This window comes from Phodopus roborovskii, unplaced genomic scaffold (assembly GCF_943737965.1).
Source record: "Phodopus roborovskii unplaced genomic scaffold, PHOROB, whole genome shotgun sequence".
NCBI lineage: Eukaryota > Metazoa > Chordata > Mammalia > Rodentia > Cricetidae > Phodopus > Phodopus roborovskii.
The window spans coordinates 12,882,607-12,909,115 of record NW_026126407.1 but is presented as its reverse complement, the minus strand read 5'-3'; the positions used below and the strand labels follow the sequence as shown (position 1 = coordinate 12,909,115).

At 50.3% G+C, this 26,509-nt stretch overlaps 1 protein-coding gene across 2 annotated transcripts in view; it reads left to right on the top strand.

Annotated features, from left to right (window-relative positions):
• Positions 1–26,142, top strand: part of Pik3r5 (phosphoinositide-3-kinase regulatory subunit 5) — a 59,612-nt gene extending 33,470 nt beyond the window's left edge. Inside the window, exons 1-19 of one of the 2 annotated variants that reach the window (XM_051180344.1) lie at positions 2,667–2,918; positions 7,043–7,158; positions 9,582–9,682; positions 10,537–10,605; positions 11,353–11,491; positions 14,737–14,806; positions 18,383–18,557; positions 19,284–19,437; positions 20,431–20,514; positions 20,749–21,451; positions 21,578–21,740; positions 22,053–22,178; positions 22,664–22,792; positions 22,963–23,056; positions 23,296–23,372; positions 23,498–23,591; positions 23,681–23,763; positions 24,247–24,359; positions 24,476–26,142. In XM_051180344.1, coding sequence (XP_051036301.1) covers positions 7,056–7,158; positions 9,582–9,682; positions 10,537–10,605; positions 11,353–11,491; positions 14,737–14,806; positions 18,383–18,557; positions 19,284–19,437; positions 20,431–20,514; positions 20,749–21,451; positions 21,578–21,740; positions 22,053–22,178; positions 22,664–22,792; positions 22,963–23,056; positions 23,296–23,372; positions 23,498–23,591; positions 23,681–23,763; positions 24,247–24,359; positions 24,476–24,617 — 2,619 coding nt within the window. In that variant the 5' untranslated portion in view covers positions 2,667–2,918; positions 7,043–7,055 and the 3' untranslated portion in view covers positions 24,618–26,142. Of the gene's footprint in view, positions 1–2,666; positions 2,919–7,042; positions 7,159–9,581; positions 9,683–10,536; positions 10,606–11,352; positions 11,492–14,736; positions 14,807–18,382; positions 18,558–19,283; positions 19,438–20,430; positions 20,515–20,748; positions 21,452–21,577; positions 21,741–22,052; positions 22,179–22,663; positions 22,793–22,962; positions 23,057–23,295; positions 23,373–23,497; positions 23,592–23,680; positions 23,764–24,246; positions 24,360–24,475 lie in introns of those variants that run through there. The other variant, XM_051180343.1, reaches the window with a different exon arrangement.
• The last annotated feature ends 367 nt before the right edge of the window (positions 26,143–26,509 follow it).

The following is a 26,509-nucleotide window of genomic DNA, read 5'->3' as shown; positions in this document are numbered from 1 at the left end:
ACACCTTGTTTGCACTCTCACACACACCTCATTTGCACTCATACGTACATACATGCACTCACACACACACTCACACGGACTCTCACACACTCACAAATACACACTTACACACACACCTCATTTTCACTCTCATACACACACTCACACACCTCGTTTGCACACACACACACACACACACACACACCTTGTCTGTCCATTCATTTGCCTATGGATTCTTGGGCTGCTTCCAGTCTCCGGCCACTGTAACTAATGCCTCTACGAACACGCCATCCATGAACTTGCTCTCAGTTATCCTGAGCATGTACCCAGAAGTAAAGCTGCAGGATTGTATGTCAGTTCTCCTGGTCATCTTTTGAGGAATCATGTTGTTCTTACGTGGCTGCTACACTGTTTCACATTCCCACAGCAGTGTCTCATATGTCCAGACTTCTTTACACCCTAACATTTACTTTGTTGTTGTTTTTCTTTAACAATAGCCATACCACTAGGAGTAGCCTAGTTTTGATTTGCATGTCCATGTTAACTAATAAAGAAAAGCCTCTATTACTATCAGTGTTATTGTGGCTGTGTGTAGGGTACACCTGCCATGACCCGTGTGTGGAGGTCAGAGGACATTTTTGTGAAGTCTGTTTTCCCCTTTTACTTTTATGTAGGTTTCTAGGGATTGAAGTGAGGTCACACACATGTGTGTCAATCATTTTTACCTATTGAGCCATCTCATTGGCACTGAAAAGCTCCTTTCGGCTGTCCATTGGCCACCTGCATATTTATCTGGAGAAACATTTATTCAAGTCCTTTGTCTGTTGGAAATGAAGGATGGTGATGGGGATGAGTCTTAGGAGTTCTTTGCCTAGTCTAGACATTAGTCCTTTATCACTCAAATGACAAGCCGGCCTTCTGTTCTGTGGGCATTTTACCCCTGACTACAGCCATTCATGCAAAGTGTTGGTTCTTAGATCTAATTTAGTTTTGGCTCTGAGGTCCATGTTTTTCTTTTGTGGCCTGGTATTTCTCCGTGTGTAGTTGCAGGGTTTGAACAAGCCGTGGCCCCGTAGTCTCAGGCATCTGCACCCTTGGTCCCCAGTTAGTGGAGTTGTTTGGGGAGGCTTAGTTTGTGCAGCCTTGAGGGGGGACTTACCACCGGGGGTGATCTCTGAGATAAAGAGGCCTTGCCTCCTTCTAGTTTGTTCTGTCTCTTTGATGCTTGTGGTTGAGAATATGAACTCTCAGCTTCCTGTCCCAGCTGTCATGCCTGCCACTCGCTGCCATGCTGTTCCCACATTTACAGGCTCTAACCCTCTGGAATCGTGTGCCCAAATAAACTCTTTCTTCCGTGTTGGTCACAGTGTTTTATCATTGCAACGGGTGTAACTAACAGAGGTGTTATTTCCGGGGAGCCATCTACAAATCCAGTGTGATGAAGCATTTTCTGTTGTGTCCAAAAATTTTGAAGCTTTAATTGTTTATGTTTAGGCTTTTGGTCCTTTTTGTGTTGCTATTCATGATTCGGGGTCTTCCCACCTAATGAGAGGATGCGTATGTTTCCACTTAGTCTTGTCTTCTTTTCTGCCTCTCAAAAGTTTTATTCCTAAAAATCGCTTATCTTGAAAGTTTGTTTCTCTTGATGCTATTATAAGTGGGCCCTTTCCCTAGAGCATATCTTCATTCTACAGTGAGATAACATTAATCTCTATGTTAATTTTTATCCAATCACATTATCTAATTCTTTTCATTGTCACGGCCATTTTTGTTGTCGTTGCTAACTGCGGTTTCTATAGGCGTGGGGAAGGGGTGGGGTGGATGACGAATTCCTCCAGCTCTATCACTGGCTAGGCTGTAGTTCTTGAATGACATATGACTTATAAGATCTCACACCTTAGCCACACACTCAGCCTGTCATTATTCAGAACACCAAGCTGAGCAAGAAGTGAACAGAAACAAAGAACTTCGGGGTACAAAGACATGCAATAGTGAGCAATTAGACAAGTCCGACCTCCAGCCGCTGTCCACAAATGCTGTTACCATGGTTACCATGCCTAATGTAAATGTCAAACATGATTATTTCAGCAACTGTAACCTGCCATAAAGTGTCTGACACAGATCTGAATCTATGCGTAGACAACAGAGCGACACAACACAGAGGGACTGCAGGTTCTGAAACCACCGTAAAATGATGTGGGAATCCCTGTCCTTGCCAATACTTTTTGAAATTTTGACAAAAATGGTGTCAGAAAGCCATAACTCATAAAATAGACATTTGAAAACATGTTCACATGTTCCAGTAACTTAGGAGAACTTAGAAAAGTGATTCCAAAATAACTTAGAGGAAAGAGCTCAGATGACTCCCTGCTGGGGGAGGCTGTAACTGACCTTCCGAGCAAAGGCTGCCAAAACTGCCCTGGGCTCAGACCCTGGCTTCAGGCTTCCACTGTCTCTCAGGGTAAGCCTCCCCACTCTCTTCAGGGGCCTCTGTAAGGTCACCAGCCCTCTGCACTGGCTCAAAAGAGGAACTTGGACGTGAAAGTGGCCACTGTTTCATGTTTCAACACTGCCCATTAGGGCAGCAACTGGAATTTTTCAATGGGGACTCCTCTTAACGAGGGGATCCCGCGTTTGGGCATCGGATATGAACAAGCCAGGTCTTGCTTTCCAGGCTCTTGAAAAAGGTGTCATCCTACTGTCTTCTGTCACCCCTTCCCCAGAGCCAATGGGGCTCTGCCTACAAGTCATAAAGAATGGCTGATGTCACTGAGTCATCAGGCCAAACTGAGCGTGCATGGCCAGGCGTTGAGCACAAGGGCTGAGCTGACCCGCTAGGCTCTGAGTGAATCTGCTCCTGCTCCATCTCTGTAGTTCACTGAGGAACTTCTCCACTGGACTTTTATCGTCTTCTTCAGGCTCCTCAAGCCCAGCATGCAGTAGGTCCTACCTAACTTTTAAAACATTTATTTATTTATTTATTTATTTATTATATGTATGGGTGTTTTGTCTGCATGTCTGTCTGTCTGTTTGTATACCACGTGCATTTCTGGTGTACAGCGAGACCAGAAGAGTTTGTTGGAGTCCATGGAACTGGAGATACAGGTGAGTGTTGGGAATTGACACCCGGTCAGTTCTGGTAACCGCTGAGCCCTGAGTCCAGTCTCATAAGAGCTTGGACCAACAATGTGTCAGGGAGCTCAGCATACCAGAAACCCTGCCCTGGACTCCTGGGACATCTGGCTCTTCTAAAGAAAAGACCTTGGCTGTCTCCTTAGAACCAGGGATCACTGAGGTCACAGGAAGAAGGGTCAAGAAGCCACGCCCGGGTCAGCAGGCACTGGAGCGGTACTAGGGGTGCTGTTGACATGGGGGGCTGCTGTGCTGTTGACATGGGGGGCTGCTGTGCTGTTGACATGGGGGGCTGCGGTGCTGTTGACATGGGGGGCTAGGGGTGCTGTTGACATGGGGGGCTAGGGGTGCTGTTGACTTGTGGGGCAGGGGACTGCTAGCAGCAGACCAGGATACTGGGCTCTGATACCTATCAGGAAAAGGACATGGCAGAAAAAGTGTCAGTTGAGAGAGCTCATTTGTGTCTCACATTTGCATCAGGACAGTATAAAACAAAGGGGACTCAATGTTGGTCACCCCTAGCAAGACCAGAGGGGACACTTAAGACCCAGTTCACATAGTTTTATCCAACCTCCGGGCTAGAGAGGCAGGACCCAGTATGCCACTATGCTTTAGGGTGTCCTCTCTCTGGCTAATAAGAGCCTGGAAGAGGCAGGCTGGGCTGGGCAACTGATGTAGACAGACATGGCAAGGTTCAAGATCTTCAGCATCTGGAAATGTAAACCTCACTAAGCGAAATTCTGGTAACCAAGTTTTCCTTTGGAGTAGAGACATGCATTGGTTTATTCTCTCTCTCTCTCTCTCTCTCTCTCTCTCTCTCTCTCTCTCTCTCTCTCTCTCTCTCTCACAACTGCACCTTATTAGTGTGTTCAGGGTTAAGAACCTAGAATCCATGGTTTTGCATTCTGGCTTTGCCACCTCTTAGCTGTGTAAATGCAGGCAAGTTATTCTATCCTTCTGAGATTCTGAGATGCTAATTGCCCATCCTTTTCTCCTGCCCCTTCCAGCCTTTACTGCTGGGATTTCCCACCCCAAAGATGGGCTCCTGCTTAAGTCCAACTGACTTCCTGATATCCAGACCCCTCCCCCCACAGTGGACTTGCAAGCTGTTGCTTCTACCTCTGCCCTGCTACCTGCCAATGCTCCTGATGTATTGGGAGTGACTTGGTGGTATCTCACCTGGTAGGAGGCTCAGGCATTCTGTGCAGATCCCTCAAGCCCTTGGTTTTGGGGAGGGTGTGCCTTCCTGAATGGTCAACGACCCTTTCCCTCTTTGCAGTCTTAGGGTGTGGAGTACACACACTGCTGTTCCAGATCCATGCAAACAGCATCAAGGTCCTTGCAGCCCCTGTCCAATTGGCTAATGATACTTTAAAGACTCATTTAATTTTGCATTATGTGCATGTGAGTGCAAGTGCCTGAAGAGACCAGAGGTGTTGGATTCCCCTGGAGCAGGTGGCTGTGATCTGCTGGTATGGGTGCTGGGAACTGAACTTGGATCCTCTGCAGGAGCAGCAAGTGCTCTTAACTGCTGAGCTGCCTCTCCGTGGAACTGTAGAATGTAGGACATTCAGCACTTTGTGCCTGGGGTTAGGGTTCGGCCACAGCTATGAAAAAGGGAAGTCTTACCTGACCCCTGAGGTGTTGAGAGCAATATGACTTCCCTCTAGCTCTATCTGCTCCTGGTAGCCTAGAGCAAGCTCCTTATCCACACCGGCTTCCAGACACCCCTTGTGGAAAATGACTTCCTGTCTCTCTCAAGAACTTGGCCTGGGGTTATGGTGAAGCAGCTACGAGCACAAAAGTTGGGTCATGGCATGGGTCTCCAAGGTCGTCTTATGAAGGTTCCTATGAAGGTTCTTGGGCTGCAGCTCCTTCAGCAGGTGCTATCAGGTTGATAGCGGTGAGTTGGATAGCTGCGAGTGTTTGAACTGTTACTGAGGGCAGGAATTCATCACAGGTGTTAACACCATGGTCATTCAGCACAGCCCAAAATGAAAAAGGATCAGGGCACAGGAAATTGCCCTACCTGTCTGGGGGCAGTGACTTCTACCTGCTTCAAAGGCAAATATGACAACCTTTAGGAAAGGGCTTACAGGTACTTTGAGTCATCCCAGCATCCCCGAGGCTAACATCCAGGGGCTTGGTCATGAATAGTAAGTGAAAATTCTTCTGAGCTCAGTTCACCATCCCAGCCTCCAGGGCCATGGGACCTGGGACAGGCTGTATTCCAGTGTCTCCTGTTAGGGGGCTCCAGGGTCTAGGTCCTTGGCAAGCTCATCTCTACACCCAGACACTGCCAGTACTATTTCATCTTTCTGAAATATCCTTCCTCTTACTTAACCCTAGGTGTCCCTATCTGGCTTTAAATCCCCAGTGTGGGCTGGCCAGCTGTCCCTCTCCAAGTACCATGCTCTCTTTATAACATTTGTCATCTTCCAGGTGCCCCTCTCTTTGTGTAGTTGATGGAGGTCAATGTCCTCCACCCAGGAACAAATGCTTGCTCTGCCCTGGGGCACATAGTAGGTGATCAGGAAATGAAAGATGGCATGGATGCATCATGGATACATGGGTGCTACTGTGCCATCCCAGTTTCATGATGTGTCACTCTCTAGGGTCAGTGGCTCAGGCAGCTCACAAAGTGCTTGCTTCAGGGAATGCTGTATTCCCCCAGGCTGGGGAGGCAGGAGGATTTGCCTAGGTTGGGACTATGGGATCTAAATGACCATCTGGATCTGAGTAGGGGAGTTCATCCCTCTTTGCATGTCATTTGCATGGCTCAGTTCCGAGACTCTGCTTCCTCTTCTGGTTTCCTGGTTGGTCCTCAGATCCCCAAAACTGTTCCAACCCCTCAGTTTCCCAGATGGCCAGGCCTGACAGGCTAGGGACAGTGTCTGAAGTGGAATAGACCCCTGAGGGCAGGCAAGTGTGGCAGTGATGGTGGCATGATACAGATCTCACAATGGATGCTTAGTCAGAGTGCTGCACCCTTCCCACGCCTCTTGACATCCGTACCATCATTGTCTCCACTTTACAGATGAGCAAACTGAGGTTTGGGGGAAAGCTCAGGCATTTGCCCCAGATCTCATGCAGAAATCAGAGTCCGGTTTGGGTCTCACTCTGTTGGATGTCACAATCTGACTTAGTTACTGTACCAAGCTGCCTTCCATGGCTTCTGAAGGACCCCAGGAGCCCTCCCCAAAACCAAGGCATGGGATTGGCCCTACTGAGAGGCTTTCAGTTTCCCTCCTGGTGTTAAACCCCTTTCTGAAGTCCCCTCCTTGTGGCCTTCTAGCTGAGCCTGCTGTGACTTTGGAAAATGCAGAAGGGGGCTGGGCAAAGTAAGAGGTTAAGGAGGGAAGGACCTGGGCCTCTGAGGGGAGGTTGAATGGCATGGGGGTGGGGCAATGACTGAGGATGGAACTCCACCCTTGTTCTAGCCCCAACACTGGTATTGGCATGTTCAGCAGGTGGAGGGGGGGGTACCCTGCAGGATGAGGGAGCACAGGTCTGGAAACACACAAGAAAACCCCCACATGGTTTTGATTCCCACCCGGAGGTCCCCTGCTCAGATGTCTGAGGTCTGTCCATTCTCTGGACATCTCTGGGCACTTGGCAACACTCCCTACTGCCTGGTGAGTAGGCATGTCCCATGGCCCCATTGGTTCCCATCCTGGAACCCTCTTCTCCTCCACACCCATGCTTTTCTGTCTCGGGGTGATCTCTCCTGCTGCACAGATGAACCTGCTAGGAGCTGCCCCCTCCCTGTAGGCAGCTGGAGTCTTCCTTGCACAGTGCCCACAGCATTCAAGTGGATTGTGAGCGCCTGTCACTTTTACCACTGCCTGCTGGGTGAGAGCTCTCCTAGGCTGATGTTCTCCTGGAAGGGAGTCCAGCAAGCTGACGGGTGTTTGCCCCCCCCCCCATTCAGGCAATGACTCAGGATGCAGCCAGCAGCCACAACGTGCACAGAGGACCGCATCCAGCATGCCCTGGAGCGATGCTTGCATGGACTGAGCCTCGGACGCCGTTCTGCACCCTGGTCAGGTAGGTCTGGGAACTGGGAGACATTCCAGAACTGGATAAAGCCTCCGAGACCAGGTATGACAGCCATCACATTCCGCTGCCATCCCTGTGTGCCAGGGGAGCAAGTGCCCAGCCCTCATCTGGGCAGGAGGCAGGTGCAGCCCTGGTTTAAAGTCCTCCATAAGAGGCTCTCTTGCTTTCTCTTATAGAGTTTCCCTCCCCTTCCTCCTCCCCTTCCTCCTCCCCTTCCTCCTCCCCGCACTGTCTTGTTTCCTTAGCATCCATAGACACACAGAACAGAACCTGTTAGAAACAGCCACTATCTCCAAAAGAGCAGCTGGGACGTCAGACAGCTCTCCCCGGACACTGTTTGCTTGTTTCTAGCTCTTTCCACAGTCACACTCTGCTCTTCCTTAAACAGTATAAAGAGAGAATCTCAGCCAGGCGTAGAGTGTCTGCAGGCTGAGGTGGTGTGTCCCTGGAGGCTGGAGCCTAGATGTGAGGATGCCCTGTAGTGCTGAAGGTCCTTGCACACTACACCATTTAGCTCCCTACTCCGAGGTTGAGAGCCGCTGCTTCTTGAACATGCCTGCTTCCTTCCTGCCTCAGGACCTTTGTGCTTGCTGCCTGGATCTCTTCCCTGGAAAACAACCCCTTCTTAAGCTGGTCTCAGCTCAGACGTCACCTCTGTGGACAGCTTTCTCTATCCTTTGGAATTAGATAAATTTGGATTAACTCTCACTGGCTGTACAACCATGTACATTCCACTCGTCCTTGTGGGGCTCCAATTCCTTGTCTGGATAATGGGCATACTAATGACTAGACAAGGGGAAACTGGGCAGGGAGAATGTGTGCAAAGGTCTAGCACCACACTAGCACATAGTAGGTGATCAGTAAACAATGTGTTTCCTTCTTCCTTCCTTCCCTGCTTTTGATGGAGCCAGAGTTTACACAGAGTTGGGGGGTAGGCATCATTAAATTAAGAAGTATGGAAATGGGGCTGGAGAGGTGGCTCAGTGGTTAGGAGCCCTTGACTGCTTTTCCAGAGGTCCTGAGTTCAATTCCCAGCAACCACATCAGATTCCTTCTTCTGGTGTGCATGGAGACAGAACACTCATACACATAAAATACATGAATAAATAAATCTTTTTTTAAAAAAAAAGCCTTGACTTCTGCAAGGCTGTTTTTTTTTTTTTTTTCTGTTGCTGGTTCTCCCCCCCCCCCACTTTTTTCCTGCAGTACTGGGTGGTGAACCTAATGTCTCACACATGCTAGACAAGCGCTCTACCACTGAGCTACAACCCTGGTCCTTTTTCAAGTTTTAAAAAGGAAACGAAATTTGTAGGTACATGGATACACTTCCAGAGGCTTCCAGGGGTTTGAAAGGCACTCACATGGCGTGTCCGCCTGCAGGCAGGGACCCCCAGCAGCAAGAAGGTCACATCTCTTTCCACCCTTGCTGTACTCACCCCACCCCACTGATGCATCCCCAGCCCTGTGGTCACCTCTTTAGTTTTTAGGGGTTTGCCCTTGCTGACTTCAGGGAAACAGAGACCAACACATTAGGAAAGTCTGGGGAAGTCACAGTGACAAGTGCTTGGAGCTTTTCAGCGTAGTGAATCGAGCTTCCCCTTCCTGAGCTCTGAGGCCAAGCAGTCTTGGGAAGCCCCATGACTGTTGCAGAGACTCCTCACTCTTGGGTCTGGGGTGGAGCTCCTCGTGACTCCTGTCTTTATTCTTCTAGCAATTTCTACCTGTGGTCCAACTTCCTTGCCTCTGGTAGGAATTGGCACCCACCATAAGAAAGCTGGGCGAGGGCCGTGGTGGAACCACTGTAGCACCTGAGGTGTCAGAGCGGAGAATCAGCAGGTTTTTTGGCCTCTAAGGGATCCTAGGTCAGATCAGCAGGCCCCATGGCTCAGGGAGCTCCTTGCAAGCATGGGAGAGAGAAATGGGTCATTAAGTCTTGTAGGCTTTTTCTTTGGTTGTCATCGCTACTCAATATGGATATATATGTGTGTGTATCAGTATGGATATATGGATATATATATATAATATATATGCATGTATGTATATAAGTGTGTGTATGTGTGTGTATATATATATATATATATATATATATATATATATATATATATCCATACATAGTTCAGGCTAGCCTTGAACTATGTAGCCTATGCTGCCCCTGAACTCATGATCCAACTGCTTCAGCAACCCTAATGCTGGGGCTACAGGCCTGTGCCACCAGGTCTGGCGTTGTTATGTCCTGATGGAGCTTGGGGACTTTTAATGATGGCAGTTCTCCAAGCCTCTCTTTAGAAAGAAATATTCAGGTATATCCTCCCACAGCAGGATTCCAGAATAAGACCCCTTCTTTACAGCCCTGCCTGTGGCTAGCCAGAGAGAGCAAAACTAACCAGTAGCCTAACTTGTCTCCTGTCTAGCTGGGCTGTGTCTGAACTGCTGGAGCCTACAGGAGCTGGTCAGCAGGGACCCAGGCCACTTCCTCATCCTCCTGGAACAGATCCTACAGAAGACCCGAGAGGTGAGGGTGACTGAGATGTTGAAGATCACAGCTAGGGTTGACTTTGTCAAGTCAAGATGTAGGTCAGCTCTGAGGCTCCTGGACCACTGGGGTGGCTTGCTCAACCCTGGTAGGCCAGCGGCCACACGTGTGCACTGACTCTTCCTAGGAAGGGTGTTTTCTGTGCAGTGTAAACACGTAGCAAGCATTGTGGAGACCCAAGTTCAAGCTACTTAGGATAGATGTTGCTTGTGAGTCAAGGTATGGACTGGAAGGAAGGAAGGGGGCAGGGAGCTTCACTGAACTCCTTTCTCAGAAAGATCCACAGCAATAGTGACAAGGAAGAGAAATGATTGGGAAGGGAAACTCAGGCCTCCTCTGACAGTTCAGCATGCAGACTTACATGATGGAAGAGTGTGCAGTTTTTAATGCTGATCCGGGCTGAGGTTCCAGAATGGGACCAAGTCCCCAAAATAGACTCTAGCTGTTTAACGAAGGATTCTCTTTTAAGTTGCTTGTCTTTTTTTTTTAATGCATGCCTGAACTATAAAAATGTTTTTCTCTCTTAGCCAGTTATCCCTAGAAGAAAGTCCATCACTTAAGTCCGTTATTTATTGCAGCATCCAATCATCATCCTGGTATCACATTTACTTGGTGCCTTTGCTTGCTGATCACAAACAAACCAACTCAATAGCCACCACCACCACCCTCCCCCCCACCCCCAGAGAGCTCAGCCTCCCAAAGTCCTGTGTAAAGGACCCACTGCCGTGGAGCAGCAAGGGAGGACTTTGTGGAAGGGTTCAAGCAATAGTTGTGAGAGAGAAGGAAGGCTGCACAGTGGCAGAGAGACCTTGACCTCCCTGTCATCTCCGCAGGTCCAAGAGAAAGGCACCTACGACCTCCTCGTCCCACTGGCTCTGTTGTTCTATTCCACTGTCCTTTGTGTAAGTCCAGGTGGGCTAGGAGCTGAGAGGGAGGAGAGGGGGGAGAGGGGAGAGAGGGAGGAGTGGCCTTCATCTGGGCCACAGGCCTCACAGCTCTAAGGATAAACAGAGAAACTTGGGAGCGATGACACTTGAGATGGGTTTCGACCTTCAGGTCTCTTCATGCCACCACCTGAGGAAGCCTCTAGTCCCTATAGATGGTTGCATGGTGCCTGGCATCTCCAGGCTTCCATGAGGAACTGTGTCATAGCATGGTCATGAGAAATGGCATTGGGACCAGCTTTCCCTGTTATCAGCCTTGGGGTTCACCAGACTGGCGAACCAAATGACTGCTTGTACATTGAACTCAGTCCACCAGTCCACCAGAAGACTATGACTATTTTGCATCTCATGAGGATATTTGCATGCGAGTAGCATATGTGCTGAAGATGGTTCCTCAAAATGAGTAGAAGCAGTGGCACTGTTTATAATGACCTTCCCCCCTTCCCCCCCCCCCCCCGAGCTGACAGCTCTTCAGAGAAGCTGCCTCAAGTGCTGGATGAAAACAAAGCCCATTGCTATAGAGACACCCTGGGCACCATCTTGTCCATGCGTTGTTCAGTTTTCCCTGATCTTGCCCTGGGCCATATGCTCCCAGGAGATGTGTGTCCTTTGTGGGGTATTCCAGAAGGGGGCAGAAGCTATTCTGGAATATAAATGAGCTCTTCTTTGCCCAACTCACTTCTTACTGGCCCATTTCCATCCCAGACCCCACACTTCCCACCGGATTCAGACCTCCTTCTGCAGGCAGCCAGCACCTACCACTGCTTCCTGACCTGGCCAGTCCCCTACTGCAGCATCTGCCAAGAGCTGCTCACCTTCATCGATGCTGAGCTCAAGGCCCCAGGTGAGGACCGAGGGACTAGGGATCACATGACTAGGATAACTATCTTTTCTGGGACAATTCTTCCCACGTGGTCCACCTCATCCTTACCCTGCTAAAGGGCTGGCAGTGCCTTCTTCGTGGCGTTCTTAACTATTGTCAGGTGGTTTGAGTTTGCACAAGTTAAAGCAGTCAACGTGGGAAGTGATTTAAGAAGGAATTGTTCAGGGAGGTTCTCCAGGGCTGTGCAGGTCACTCAGAGAAGTCTCCAGGATAATGACAAGAGGCCTGTAGTTGTTCTCTTTGGCCTGGGGGCAGCTGGGCAGTTGCAGGAATGACTTTCTCAGGGACAGTGCCCGCTGCTGGGAACGGAGGGGTTGATGGCAGTCCTGACACGTGTAAACAGGGACTTAGTGCTTCTAGGTACATTCATGTTTAGGATTTGAAAAGTAAGAGTTCTTGAGAAGTTGTGAATTCTGCTTTAAGCCACATTTATTTATTTTGTGTAGGGGTGGTGGTGGGCATGTGTGCCTTGGTGCACACACGTCGAGGGTCACAGGACAGCTGGGAGTCAGATCTCTACTTCCAGCATGTGTGTCGTGGGGGTGGAATTTTGGTCATCAGGCTTGGTGGAAAGTGCCCTTTCCCACTGAGCTGCATTGACCACTGCAAATGCTGTTCTAAGGTGAGAATCACAGGAAAGCCATGGCAGATTAAGAGGAAGTACAGCCAAGTCTGATTTCCTGGGAGACTGTCCCATACCAGAGTCATTCACCAAGTTTCCATTCCAGGGAAGTCGTCTCAATAGATGCCTCTGAAACATTTGCTTAGCTTCAGCACTCCCTCTGGATATTCAAAATCCCCTCGGTATATGGAAACTAGCGCCACAGAAGAATTTATGGCCAACAGCCCAGGTGAACTGCTACGAGCATTTCTATTAAACTTGAGCACCTTTATGGTTTCCCTTATATGCATTTTGCCTATGCAAAAAAAAAAAAAAAAAAAAAAAAAAAGGCCAAAAATAGGTCTTCACCTGGAAGAGGCAACGTTTTAATTTTATAGCACCCAATTGCTTATCCAAGTCGGAGACAATCACCTGGATGAGTAACCCACATCAAGAGAATAAGCAGATTAAGCTCCACCATTTACCAGCCCCACCCAGCAGGAGAACATTCTGGACTCTGGAGGCTGCTCAGTTTTCTAAGATGGAGGCTGGAGAGGTGGCTCTGCAATAAAGAGCAAGAGGATGTGCACTCAGTTCCCAGAACTCACACTGGGGCCCTCACAGCCACTTTAACTCACATTCCAGGGGATCTGTCACCCTCTTCCGGCCTCCCAGAGCACCTACCCACCCACATATGCACCTGCCCACACACAGACACAATAGAAAAGTAGGATATAATCTTTTTTAAATGATATTTAAAAGCAGCAACTTATGTCAAACGATGTTGATTGACTAGTTAACATTGTACATTATAGTTCCTTTGTCTTTCCATCGCAGTGTTTACCCACTCTGTGTTGTGTTTGGTGTCGGCAGAGTTTTGCTGCAGTTATATGCAGTAAGTACAAGCTACAGGAGCGTTACATTCTGTCCCCCAGCTCAGGGACTTTATGGCTTGCAGTGTGACTGACTGTCCATCCTAGGTCAACAGAGTCAGAACTGGGAGTGAAGATGAGGAGCTCCTAGGGAGTGGAATGCTCACTTAAAAGGCTTTGAAGGGGCTGTTCTGTGTGAGAAGCACTTGGCATACAAGCATGAATACCTGAGTTCTGCCTTCCAGCACCATGTGACCTCTGGGAGGGACTGACAGACTACCTATAATCCCAGTGCGTGGGAGGCAAAGGCAGGGAATCTCTAAGGCAAGCTGGGTTCAAGTAAGAGACCCTGCCTCTATTTATAAGGTGGAGGGCAATTGAGAAAGACACCCTATGCCAACCTCTGGTCCCCACAAGTGCACATATATACTGTACATTGTGTGCACATGCATATGTATGACTGGGCCCCATAAACATGCAGAAATGCAGACACACACACACACACACGGAAATAAAGTCGACAGAAGACTTGTTTGTTTGCCTGTCTGTGTGTACAGCCGTCAAGAACAACATTGGTCTATGCTGTGTCACACTGGCGAAGGTGTGGCAGTTTAATTTATCTTTGCAATGTATAGGAATGGCCACTAGATGGCAGCCCAAATCCTTAGACTCTAAGGATGGAATAGAAGCCAGTTTGAAGGATGCGAAATAGACCTAACCTTGGCATCCGTGACAATTACAGAAACCAAATATCACACAAAAGGCCTACAATTAAAGCAATTAGGTCCCAAGTTAGAGGAGCATGGATTGGTAATTTCCTGTCATTTACTAAACAAAACCCATGGCCTTTTGTGTTTGTTTATAGCTCTCTTGGCTTTCCTGCATCCAAGGGGAATTCCCTTCCACTCCTCAGCTCAGTCCCAGCCAGGAGTGCCCTGGGCCCCACAAGGGACTTCCTTCTGACTATTTCTGGATATTGTTTCCTTTTAGGGTGAAGTCACAGGGGAGGAAGGGAGGCAGGCTGTGATGGGGACTGTGCTTCAGAAAAAGCAGACACTGGGCAAGACCTAGGTCCCCAAGGTGGCATGGGAAGCCAGGTAGAGGGGGGGGCGCTGACAGACTAATCTGAGGCTGAGTGTGGAGGCAGATGGATGGAGGCCCACACATCCTCCGTGCTTCAGGAAGACACCTGGCATGAGAGACGCTGTGCAAGGGTCTAGGGACTACTTGGCAGCCTCCTGGACCTGAGTTCTCCCTCCCTTGAAGCTCTGCATCCCAGAAAGGCTAAGCTGGTGCATCTCAAGTGGGCCTGGGACTCAGCTATGAGCAGTTACAGAGGTGTCACTTTTGCTGTCTCTTCAGAGAGACTGAGGACCAGGGTTCAGGGACTATCTGCCCAAGGTCATGGGGAGGAGCCACAATAACGAGGGCTCTAACTTACATCCTTTTCTTTCCTGCTGTCTGTTCCCTAGCTGGAGCTGGGGCCCAGACAAAGTGGAGAGACTTGAATGGCTTTGATGGGGAGGCTGAGGCCCCAGGGTATGTTATATCTGGAGTCACTAGTCCACAGAAGCACAGCACTTGCATAAGGACAAACAACAGCTGTCTGCTAAAGCTCCTCTGGAGTCTCCTGGGCTACTCCTAGCCCGACTGTCCAGCACCAGGCTTGTAGGGAGCCCAAGAGGACTGTCTGGGACCTAAGCCACCTACCCTCTCCTCTGTGTTGTTCACAGGGATCTCCTACCAGCGGCTAGTGAGAGCCGAGCAGGGCCTGCCCATCAGGAGCCACCGAAGTTCTACCGTGTGAGTGTTCTTGGGGGAGGGAGAACCAGGGCAAGGGCCGTCCACCTTTGCCATCCCCCTGCATCCAGAACGCACCCATTGCTACACATTTCCAGTCACCAACCAATAAGGGACCACCATATCCATGCTGGTATTTTGTACCTCAATTCCTTTATCCAGGCTTAGGGTCTTCCTTCAGATTGATTTTTTTTAATATTTATTTTTATGAGTGTTTTGTCTCCATGGATATCTGTGCCCATACTGGCCAGAAAAAGGTATCCGATCTCCTGGGACCAGAGTTATGGATGGTTGTGCATGGCTGGGTGGGGGGAATTGAACCCGGGTCCTCGTAGGAGCAGCAAGCTGCTCTTAACTGCTGAGCCATCTCTCCAGTCCTCTTCCTTCAGAGTCTAAAAGTGAGCCAGCACACATCACATTCTTCATCTCTAGTTTTAGAGGCCAGGGAGGCCAAGTTAGTGTCTGAGTCAGGATGTGACTTGGCCATACTCAAGGACCTTTCCCATGGTGTCTTGTCACTAAAACAGTGCTCTCCACATTCTTCTTGATCTGCATTTTTTTTTTTAAATACACTTTACACCAGGCATGGTGTCATACACCTGCAATTCCCACATGTAAGACAGAAGATTGCAAGTCTGTGAGATTTATTATGCCTGCATGCATGACTACAGGCCAGAAGAGGGCACTAGATCTCATTGCAGATAGTTATGAGTCACCATGTGGTTGCTGGGAATTGAACTCAACCTCTGGAAGAGCAGCCAGTGCTCTTAACCAATGAGCCATGATACCTCAATTATGATGTGTCAGAAACCCAGGGATCCAGGATTGACCTCTCTCTCCCTCCCTCCCTCTATTTCTCCGTCCCTGTCTCCCTCCCCTGTCCTGCCTCTCTCTGCATCTCTCTGTCCCTCTCTCTCTCTCTCTCTCTCTCTTTCTCTCTCTCTCTCTCTCTCTCTCTCTTCTCTCTCTCTCTCTCTCTCTCTCTCTCTCTCTCTCTCTCTCTCTCTCACACACACACACACACACACACCGCTGAGCACACACAGCTCTAGGCACTTGAAACACTTCTAAGTTTAAAATGAGGCAACAAAAAGCCTGTGGCAGATACTAAGAAACAGAAAGGACAGGAAGTTTGGGCAATTAGTCCCTTACCTGCAGTAGATCTCGTCCTATCCATACATGGATACCTGTAGCCATGGATAATATCAAACCCTCTACATGCCAAGAACTTTCACTTACAAGAATTTTGGTGTTTCTTTGGCATGTCCCAAATGCCAGCATGTGCTTCGGTTAAATTATTAAGAAGCATAAGGATCACTTGAACACAACCCCTGCAGTGCCTTAAGTGGCTCTCTGGTCATTGAGACTACTTAATGACTAATGGGCAGGCCATGTATAGGGTGGATATGCCAGGCAGAAGGAAGATTCGGGTCTCCAGTGAATGGAACTGGGCTGCCTGAGGTTTAAACTTATAAATTGTTTATTTCTGGAATTTTCATTGTATGTTTGCAGCATGGTTGACTGCGGGCAACTAAGACCTTGGGTAAGAAGGACTGTGTGCAATAAATAGTTCAATAAGTAAATAAGGTATTTTCAGAGACCTGAAGACCACCCATACCTTGTCATTATGTACTGGAACTCTGAGCATTATTCTCTTGTTAAATTAAGACTTTTGCTTTTATTTTATGTGTATGGGTGCTTTGCCTGCATGTATATCTGTGTCCCATGTGCATGTCTGGTGCCTGCAGAGGTCAGAGGAAGATGTCAGATCCCCTAGGACTGGATTGCAGATGGTTATTAGCCATTGTGTGACTACTGGGAATCAAACCTGGGTCTCTGGAAGCACAACCAGGGCTCTTAACCACTGAGCCATCTCTCCAGCCCCTCAGCACTACCATGAGCCAACCATGCTCCAAATATATGAAACGGAAATTTCCAGAAATAAACAGTTCATAAGTATCCATATATATTCTCCAATAGGGAAACTGAAGCACCGACATTACTGGGAAAAGCTTTGGGTTGGAAAATGTCCTCATTCTCATTGTCTGAGAACAAACTGAGAACAACCAGGCTGGACAGGGAAGGGGCTCCATTATCCTTGTCCTGCAAACAGTGGGGTTCAGCACATATCTGTGAAAGGAATGACCCCAAGTTCAGCAGGGCCTCAGCTTACCTCGTTTTAATTCTGAGTAGAGAAAAACAAACAAACAGACAAAAATCAAAACCAAACCAGTCTCTCTGATGAATAGGGCCTGTCTGTCTCTGTGCTCTGACCTGCTCCCTCCCTCCAGGGCAGACAGACACCTATAGCCTGGCAGGAACCCTGCCTCCCTGGTGCCTCTTTGCCCTGGAGTTTGATGCATTGTGGGGTCCTGAGAGTGAGAGCAGGTCCAGACCACTTCTGCTACAGCCCTTGTGGGTTAACACTATGAGGTTCTGAAACCCACAGAGAAATGAGAAAGGTTCCATGACTCTCTTAATATTTGAATGTGTTTGAAAGTTTCCATAGCAAAGACATTTGAACACTGACACCACAAGGACCCCAGATGTCCTGCTGGGAGGGAGAGGTGGCCCAGCCTTTATACTTCAGATCCAAGCTAGGCCTGATGCCTCTGGGCTGGTTTGGTAAGATGCCCCCGGAAGTGGAGGATTCGGATGGAGGCCTCTGGGCAGATGTTACCCAAGGTAACATGATGATGATCCGTGGCAGGCCTGGTCTTTCTCCCCTGAAAACACAGTCACCAAACTTCAAATCACCTGGCTTCAAACCATTCCTTTTGTGAATAACTTGTATTCATTCAAGTTTCCCATAGGAATAAATGGCTGTAGAAATCAAGGCAGAGAGTCATGGACCAGACTGGAATACATAGCACAATCCTGTCTTAAATAAAACTTAAGGTGAAACATAGGTTTAAAAGTAAAGTTCAGGGTTTCATTGTTGTTTGTTTTTGAGGAAGAATCTCTTGTATTCCTAGCTAGCCTAGAAACTGGTATGCAGACAAGGTTGACCTTGAATTTCTAATCCTCTTGACCCTCCCTCACAAGCGCTGGGGTTACAGGCATGTACCACATGTTTATGTGGGGATCAAACCCAGGGCTTTGTGCATGTTAGATAATTACTCTATTAACTGAGCTCTTTGAGTTCAGTTTTTTAAAACTTTTTTTTAATATTTATTTTTAATTGTTTGTGGTTCTGTATGTGTGTGTAAGGGGTTATAGGTACATTTGTGCAGGTGCCTGCAGAGGTCAGAAATGTCCAATCTGCTGGACACGGGTTAATGATGGCCGTGAACTGCCATGTGGGTGCTGGGAATGCAGGTTCTCTGCAGGAGCGCTATACACGACTAACTGCCAAGCTTTCTCTCCAGCCCCTCAAGTTCAGTTCTGAAAGAGTCTTTGAAAGCTCCACCTGCAAAACACTCCAGCATAATCATAAGCATTCCCCCATGGAAACGGACATGCAGTGCCCCCAGCCCCTTCCAGGCAGCTGCTGTCACTGCCTAGTTTTGCTGTCCTGTGAGGAGCCCTGGAATGGAGCTGAGCCCCACAGGCACCATAGTCTGCTCTCTGTGTCCCCAGCACTGTGCTGTTGCTGAACCCGGTTGAGGTACAGGCTGAATTGCTCGCTGTGGCAGACAAGCTGAGTGCACCTGGACAGTCACCACGTGGCACCTACATCACCCTGCTCCTGCATGCTTTCCAGGCCACGTTTGGGGCCCACTGTGACCTTCCTAGCCTGCACCACAAACTGCAGGTACGGACCATGGACCCCCCCCCCTCAGGCAGTGATGGAGCACGCCTTCACCCCAGCACTCAGGAGGCAGAGGCAGGCAGAACTCTGTGAGTTCAAGGTCAGCCTGATCTACAGAGTGAGTTCTAGGACAGCCAAGGCTACACAAAGAAACCCTGTCTACAAACAAAACAAAGCAAAACAAACAAAAGAAGATATGCTACCTCCCTAACCCCGAGTGGCACTGCTAGGTGCGGCTGCAGGTCTGGCCCTGATACACTGCTGGGTCCTGGCCAGAATCTCAGAATGTAGCCCTGTCCTGGGCACTGGACTGGGCGGTGGTGCCCAGCATCTGTGGGAATGGGGATGAGTTTGGACAAAGGCTGTGTGTGTGTGTGTGTGTGTGTGTGTGTGTGTGTGTGTGTGTGTATGTGTGTGTGTGTGTGTTTCCTGGCTCTATGATCAGTTAGCTGTGTTGTATGAATAACCCTTCACCACTCTGTGTACATAAGTGGTGTGAATCCCTCTCACTCTGCAGTGTTCTCTCTGCCCCCCCCCACCTTTGAAAATGAACATAGAAAGGCAGTAGAATAAGGGTGGCTTGGCTCCTTAGGCACCCAAGCCCCAGGAAGGTGAGGAGGCTGGGAGCAGCTTGCCCACTACTGCCCTTGGTCAGGTTCTGAGAACTGGGAGAGTCAGGTAGCCGGGCCATAGGCTAGGAACACACCTTATCTCCTCCTGTACTTTTAGTCCAAGATGCTAGAAGAGCTTGAAGACATCTTCACTGAAACTACGGAAGCCCAGGAGCTGGCATCAGGCATTAGGGATGCAGCAGAGGCCCGACAGTGGCTCCGGACCAAGCTGAAGGCAGTGGGAGAAAAAGCTGGCTTCCCTGGCATCTTAGGTGAGGGCTGGGGGACAACTCTGTCCACTTCCCCATCATCTTCTCTGGTACCCAGAGTATGCCACCAGCAGGCCTGGCAGCTCTGCCCCACGGAGCCTTCCCGTGGCCAGGCTCCTCAGCATCTGGGTGCTCCTCAGGTCCCCAGGCAGAGCTCCTATGGGCAAATACAAGGCTGGGGTGCCATCGTGTTAACAAGAGGAACAGAACTCACTGAGGGCATCAGGATGCTCTCTTTATTTCTGCACATGTCTCTGGGCCCACCTACATCACAGTCACATCTTACTCTAAAGGAGGTTAGTTTAGAGGTGTCCCTGCCACTCATATCGAAGTCAGGTGGCATAGATTCTGAGCATTGGTTGGCAGCTTCAGGTACCATGTTCCCCAATCAACCTTTTAAGGAGCCTGGATGGGGCACACACCTGTAACCTCAGTACACAGGACAGCAAGGCAAGAAGTTTATAGGTTTGAGGCCAGTCATATAGTGAGACCTAGTCTCAAAACAAAAGTGCAAGCCAGACGGTGGGGTAGATCTTTAATCCCAGCACTTGGGAAGCAGAGGTGAGTGGATCTCCAAATTTGGGGCCAGCCTGGTCTACAGAGCGAGTTCCAGGACAGCCAGGGCTACACAGAGAAACCCTGTCTTGTGGGGGGACACAAAAACAAAAACAAAAAACAAACAAAAACATGCAAGCATACCTTTTAAATGTTTCTGTTTTTTCTCCACCCCTGGGCTGACAGTAAAATGAGGTTCAGAGCTTGTGACTTGTCCGTGCTCACATAGTTAGGAAAGGTCTGCCATTTCCATAGTTCTTTAAAGAAGGGCCCTGTAGCTGACAGGTACCTCAGCTTTCATTCTGTCTCAGCCTATTCGGCTCTGTGGCTTCCTAACTGTACTGTTCCCACTCTGGCCTCTTCTGTAAGGCCAGGGGCCTGGGCTGGCCGTTCTACAAGGCCCCTTCCCAGTCCCTCTTCCTGTCTTCCCTGCTCTTACAGACACTGCAAACCCTGGAAAACTCCACACGATCCCCATCCCTGTGGCCAGATGCTACACCTACAGCTGGAACCAGGACAGCTTTGGTAAGGGACAACGGGGAAAGGGCTCTGGTCCCAGACTGCCACCTGTCTGTCTGATCCTGCACCTGTGAATGTTTCCCAGTCCTCTGGGCCCTCTCTCAGCACAGACCGTAAGCCTAGAGGGTGGGGGGGGGGCACGATACCCCTGCACCAAACATCTCGGGCTCTTTCAGAGCTCATCACCCTCCTCAAGGGTTCAAAGACACCAACCCAAACACTGTCTTTGTCTCCCTGTAGACATCCTACAGGAAGTCCTTCTCAAGGAACAGGAACTGCTGCAGCCAGGGGTCCTGGGAGATGAGGAAGAGGAGGAAGAGGAGGACTTGGAGATGGACAGGGATTGTGCTGAAAGGGACTCGCTACTGTCCACCAGCTCTCTGGTGTCTCATGACTCCACTCTGTTGCTCACCTCCTCTCAGGCCTCAGGGCCAGTGCTGTCCCGCCAGGTCCTGACCACCTTTGTCTCAGGCCTCTCGGATGGCGTGGACAGTGGCTATGTGGAGGACACTGAGGAAAGTTCCTCAGAGTGCCCCAAGAAGACTGGTAACCAGCATCGCCAGGGTCCCCGCAGGCCTGGCCGTAAGTTCAACAGGATCTATAAACTCCTGAAGAGCACCAGCCAGCTGGTCCTGCGGAGGGACTCTCGGAGCCTGGAGGGCAGCTCAGATGCAACCCTGCCCCTGCGGCGGGCAGGAAGCCTCTGCAACCCCTTGGACTGTCCAACCCAGTTCCCCTCCAGGGCTCAGCGCTCCCGCTCTCTACCCCAGCCCAAGCTCAGCACCCAACTACCCAGCTGGCTTCTGGCCCCACCCTCACGCCACCAGCGCCGCCGCCCCTTCCTCAGTGGGGATGAGGACCCCAAGGCTTCCACACTACGGGTTGTAGTCTTTGGCTCTGATCGAATTTCAGGGAAGGTGGCTCGGGCATACAGCAAGCTCAGGTAAGGACCGGAACAGGGCGCCGTCGTTCTTTAAGCAGCATGACTGTGGTGCTGATAGAATATGGAGCCTACCCAGAGTCCTGGAGTCACCATGGGTTCACTTCCCACTATCTGTCCCCTCTCTAGGAGGCTGGAGAACAGTCACCCGCTCCTCACACGGTTCTTCAAGCTTCAGTTCTTCTATGTACCTGTGAAGCGAAGCCACGGAACCAGCTCTGGTACCTGCCCATCCTCTCTGAGCCAGACATCTCCACTCCCTGCAGACTCCTTGAGGCACCCCAGCCCTGCAGTATGTCCCCAACCTTGGGCCAAATGGGATGGGAAGTGGAATAATAGACAAGCGCAGGTTCCAGGTACTGATTGAAAAATCATCCAGAATGATCCCCGGTGACTGTGAGCACGCCCTGTGCCTGGCCCTTGCTTCCAGGTCTCTGTCCTGCACATGGATATGACGTTCTGTTGAATGACAAAGGTGGAATGTCATAATTCTCTAGAGACAGAGAGACGCTCAGCTTGGGGTTACAGATAGAATCCTGTGCTCCGTAACTATGATGGCCTGGCCTTCTATGTGGCTGGGGATAACTCTTGTCCCTTTCCCCAGGAGCTTGGCATGGCCCCGTGGGAGGACAGTACTAATGACATCTCTCACTACCTCGGTGTGCTTGACCCCTGGTATGAACGCAATGTCTTGGGCCTCATGTACCTCCCGCCTGAAGTCCTTTGTCAGGTGAGTAGACTCTGTGGTAGGGGCCGGAGCCCACCGGCTGCTGTCAATCAACTCACTTTGAAGATTCCGGCTTTGGAGAAATCCATGGAGGGAGGATCAGGGCTGGCTTGAGAAGTGAGAGGAAGGGTATGTAAGAAGCAGAATGGAGACTGAACCCAGGGTGCTAGGCACAAGAGCTGGGACCACTGTGGCAAATGGGGCAGATCCTCAGAGAGGCACAAAGGAATTTAGGTGTCAGCTCCCTTTCTATCCATTGGCTATTTCCCGGGAGGTCTGTGTGCCCGGTAAGGTGGAGCTGGGCTACCCTGGGCTCCCTGCCCAATACTTCCTCCAGATTCCCTCTCATTCCCCTCTCTCTCTCTCTCTCTCTCTCTCTCTCTCTCTCTCTCTCTCTGACTCCAAATTGTTCTCTCTGCCTCTGTGTGCGTCCTTGCCTCCCGTCCTCTGGCGGCTTCCTTCACTTGGCGACGTCCCTTCTACCACAGCAATCCCTGAAGACAGAATCTCAGCCCCTGGAGGGCTCTGCCACTCAGCTGCCCATCCTGGCCGACATGTTGCTCTACTACTGCCGATTTGCAGCCCGCCCAGTGTTACTGCAAGTCTATCAGACAGAGGTGAGACGCCCTCCCGTTTCTCCCAGACTTCCTGGTAGCCATGGTCATCGTGGCTCAGGTCCCAGCCTGTGGCCAGCTGGGCCTGCAGCACTCCACCCTCAACCCCAGAAGCCCCTGTGCTGGTCCAAGTGGTCCATGTTGATATATGTGCTCCGCTCCTGCCCTTCCAGCTGACATTCGTCACTGGACAGAAAACTACAGAGATCTTCATTCAGTCTCTGGAGCTGGGTCACTCTGCGGCCACCCGTGCTATCAAGGCTTCAGGTGGGCACTGCGGGGGCCCTTATGGAGATGGTTAGGAGGGGGTCAGACAAAAGAGGGAGTGGTAAGAGATGAGGTCCTGTGAAGGGGAGGGGGCAGGGGAAGGACTACAGAAAGGGTTCAGAAGAAATCCTGTCCCTGGGGAGTTGGGGCCCTAAAGAGTCTAGGCCAGAGGAAGGGGTTACCCAAGGAAGTAGGGACACTGGAAGGGAGAAAGAGTAAACTGTATGTGTGTGGCACAGGTCCGGGCAGCAAGCGTCTGGGCATTGATGATGACCGGGAAGCCGTTCCTCTAACACTACAGATTATCTACAGCAAGGTAAGTGAAGCCTGTGCTAGGCCCAGAGTCTTGGTACTGAGAGGTAACCCTTTAATATCCACATCCTCCCAAGGCATCAGGCTCTGGGAATGTGGGCTGAAGGGTCTGGCTGTGCTGCCTTCCAGGGGGCCATCAGCGGTCGCAGCCGCTGGAGCAACCTAGAGAAGGTCTGCACCTCTGTTAACCTCAACAAGGCCTGCAGGAAGTCGGAGGAGCTAGGTGAGCGGGTTGGAGAGGATGACTGGGGACGGGGGAGGGGAGCTGGCTGGGAAGTTCTGAGCCTGGCCTGAGCCCCCCTTGACCCTCAGACTCCAGCATGGAGGCGCTGACACTGACCCTGACCGAAGTGTTGAAAAGGCAGAACCCCAAATCCAAAAAGGGCTTTAACCAGGTAAGGGCTTCCCTCACCGCCCACGCACAGCCCCAGCAGGAGTGGGGTGGGACTTGCATGTGAAAGTGACCAAGTATTGTGAGTGTGAGAGGCAGAGAAGAGATCTCTGGGAAAGGAAAGGCGCTTGTGGGGTGTGGTTGCGGGGGCGGAGGGGGCGGGGTATTCACAGGTGTGGATTGCGGAGGATGCATATATATGAAAAGGTTGCGTGGTTGTATGATGGTCATTCAGGATCACCAAGTCTGAGCCAGGATGGGCGCAAGTCAGAGAACTTCGGGGTCTCTGGATTGGAGGGGGCGGTGCATTGATTCCTCCCCACTCAGAGGCAGAGACTGCGTATTGATGATGACAGGGAAGCCAGCCCTTTCTGCCAGCCAGTCCTGCCCCACCCCCTCCCCAGTCAGCTCCTAGGGCACTTCTAGGGGAAGGAAGTGGCCAAAGTGTGGCCAGGGCTCCTGGGCCTGACTAGAGCCTCCCTTCCAGATCAGTACATCCCACATCAAAGTGGACAAGGTGCAGATCATCGGCTCCAGCAGCTGCCCCTTTGCGGTATGTCTGGACCAGGATGAGAGGAAGGTCCTACAAAGTGTGGTCAGGTGAGAATGGGGGGCAGCTCTAACTCTGCTAAGCAAAGGTGGCCCCAGGGAAGGGTGTTTCTTCTCTCCCATCCAAAGCCTTCAGAGCCCTGTTCTGACACTACCCTACCCCATAGGTGTGAAGTGTCACCCTGCTACAAGCCAGAGAAGAGCAGCCTGCCACCCCAGAGTCCCTTCAACCAGCCAACACAGGCTGATCCTGACCTGTGCTCCCTTCTCTGCCTCCCCATCATGACTTTCAGTGGAGCTCTGCCCTAGTGCAATTAGGAACCAGGCTGCTCTGGAAAGTGCAGTTTCTCTTGGACCCCTCTCAGGACAGCTGCTCTCCGTGGAGAACCAAATTGTCCTGAGCTGCCTTGGGACTGCTCTGTAGGCCCTGCATGGGCCAGGGGCATGTGGCCAGTGATATCTGGCGCCTCGGAGATCTGATGAGGAAACCACCAGCATTAGAGAAAGAAAAGCCTGGCTGCCTAGCCTTACAGATTCCTCTGAGCAGAGGGAGAGGGATGGGTGAGTAGCCCTGAAGAAAGGTCTGAGCCTTGGAGTGGCTTAGGCTGCCTTTCCAAGCCCTAGGCTGGGCCCATCTGTGGTTTGTCCACAACTCAGGGACTCTGTCTAGAGGCCAGTCTCTCTAAGGCATAGACTGGAGAAAGACAGGTGAGACCCTTTTTTCTGGCCTCAGGTACCATCTCTTTATCCTACCACAACTATTCCGAGCACACACACACTCTCATACTTTCTCTCTCAAGCTCCCTGGATCCCTTGAAAAGCAGCACTAATATGTAGTCCATTGCTAGGACCTGGTACGGCTTGTCTTCCAAGCCCCTTTCTGGTTCTCAGATGCTGGGAGGCAGGACATGCTTGGTTCCTTTCTAGCTAAATGACCAGCGGAAGTTAGTGCATCTCTTTGAGCCTCCGGTTCCTCAGTACTAAAAGAAAAGGGAAGTAAGTCCTCAAAGGGAGTGTCCCTGAAGAACCTTGCCCAGGGTCTGGCTCCCAGCAGCTGCCCAGGAAAGACTGATGCCTGGCCCTCTGCTGCAGGGTGCCCTGCCTTTGCCCTTGAGGACTCTCGTGGCTTCAAGATCGTCCTCACCCATGCACAAGGCAGAAGCCATGTAGGCTAAGCAGCAGTCAGGAAGGGCCTCCTAGGTATGAATCCTCCCCCACTTCCCTAGCAGACTGGTCTTGGTGCCCTGACTTCCTCTCAGTGAGAGGGCTGGTGCACACTGTGCAGCAGCTTCCATCTTCACACCTTCTCTGGGCAACAGAGGGGTAGAGGACAGAGAGGTGAGTATCTAATGGTAGAGACAGGGTGCTCATGCACGGCAAAGGACTGGCACAAAATAGGCCAAGAATCTGAAAATTAAGCCTACCAGACTGAGGGGGCTCAAAAAGTTGACAAAATATGGCTAGGGCGATAAAGTGGCAGGCTGGACCAGGACTTGGGCTAGCACAGGCAGGTAAGGAACCTTGGAAGCTTAACAAGTTGCACAGAGTCCTCCTTCCTGCCTGTTTTGCACTAAAGACTCTGGGTTCACAGGAGCCCATGAAACTCCAGAGTGCTCGTGACTTGAGAGACTGTGGACAGAACCCCCCACCATGTTGTCGCCCCGTCGTTCTAGCCACCTGTGTGTCCGCCAGGTTCTGGAACAGTGTCCAGTCGTGTATTTCAGTGTACTTTAACTTGGCTGTGTGAGCGTGTTGCTGCTCTTCCATGTGGCCAACATGACATGAATCAATGAATGGAATTTAATATTATTATGAAATAAAATTGATTTATTGTGTATTCAGTGACCTACAGTTATGGAACATGTCGCTGAACTGTTTGGGGTTTACGTTTATCAATCCAGGACTTGGGGTTCGGCTCAGCAGCGTTTGCATCTCTTCCAGAGGACCAGATTCTCAGCACCTGCATAGGGTGACTCACAACTGTGTGCATTCCAGCTCCAAGCTGATGCCCCTTCCTGGCCTCCGAAGGCATTCACACATGGGGCATTCACTTACACAGAAACACACATATAAATAAAAAGTAAATTTTAAAAATTATTTCAGTTGCAGCAGAAATAAGACTCCTGGGGATTGTTTTGTTTACTTGTAATTTTCCACTCTAAAGAAAATACATTTGCGCCAAACTTTCATTGACACCCCTC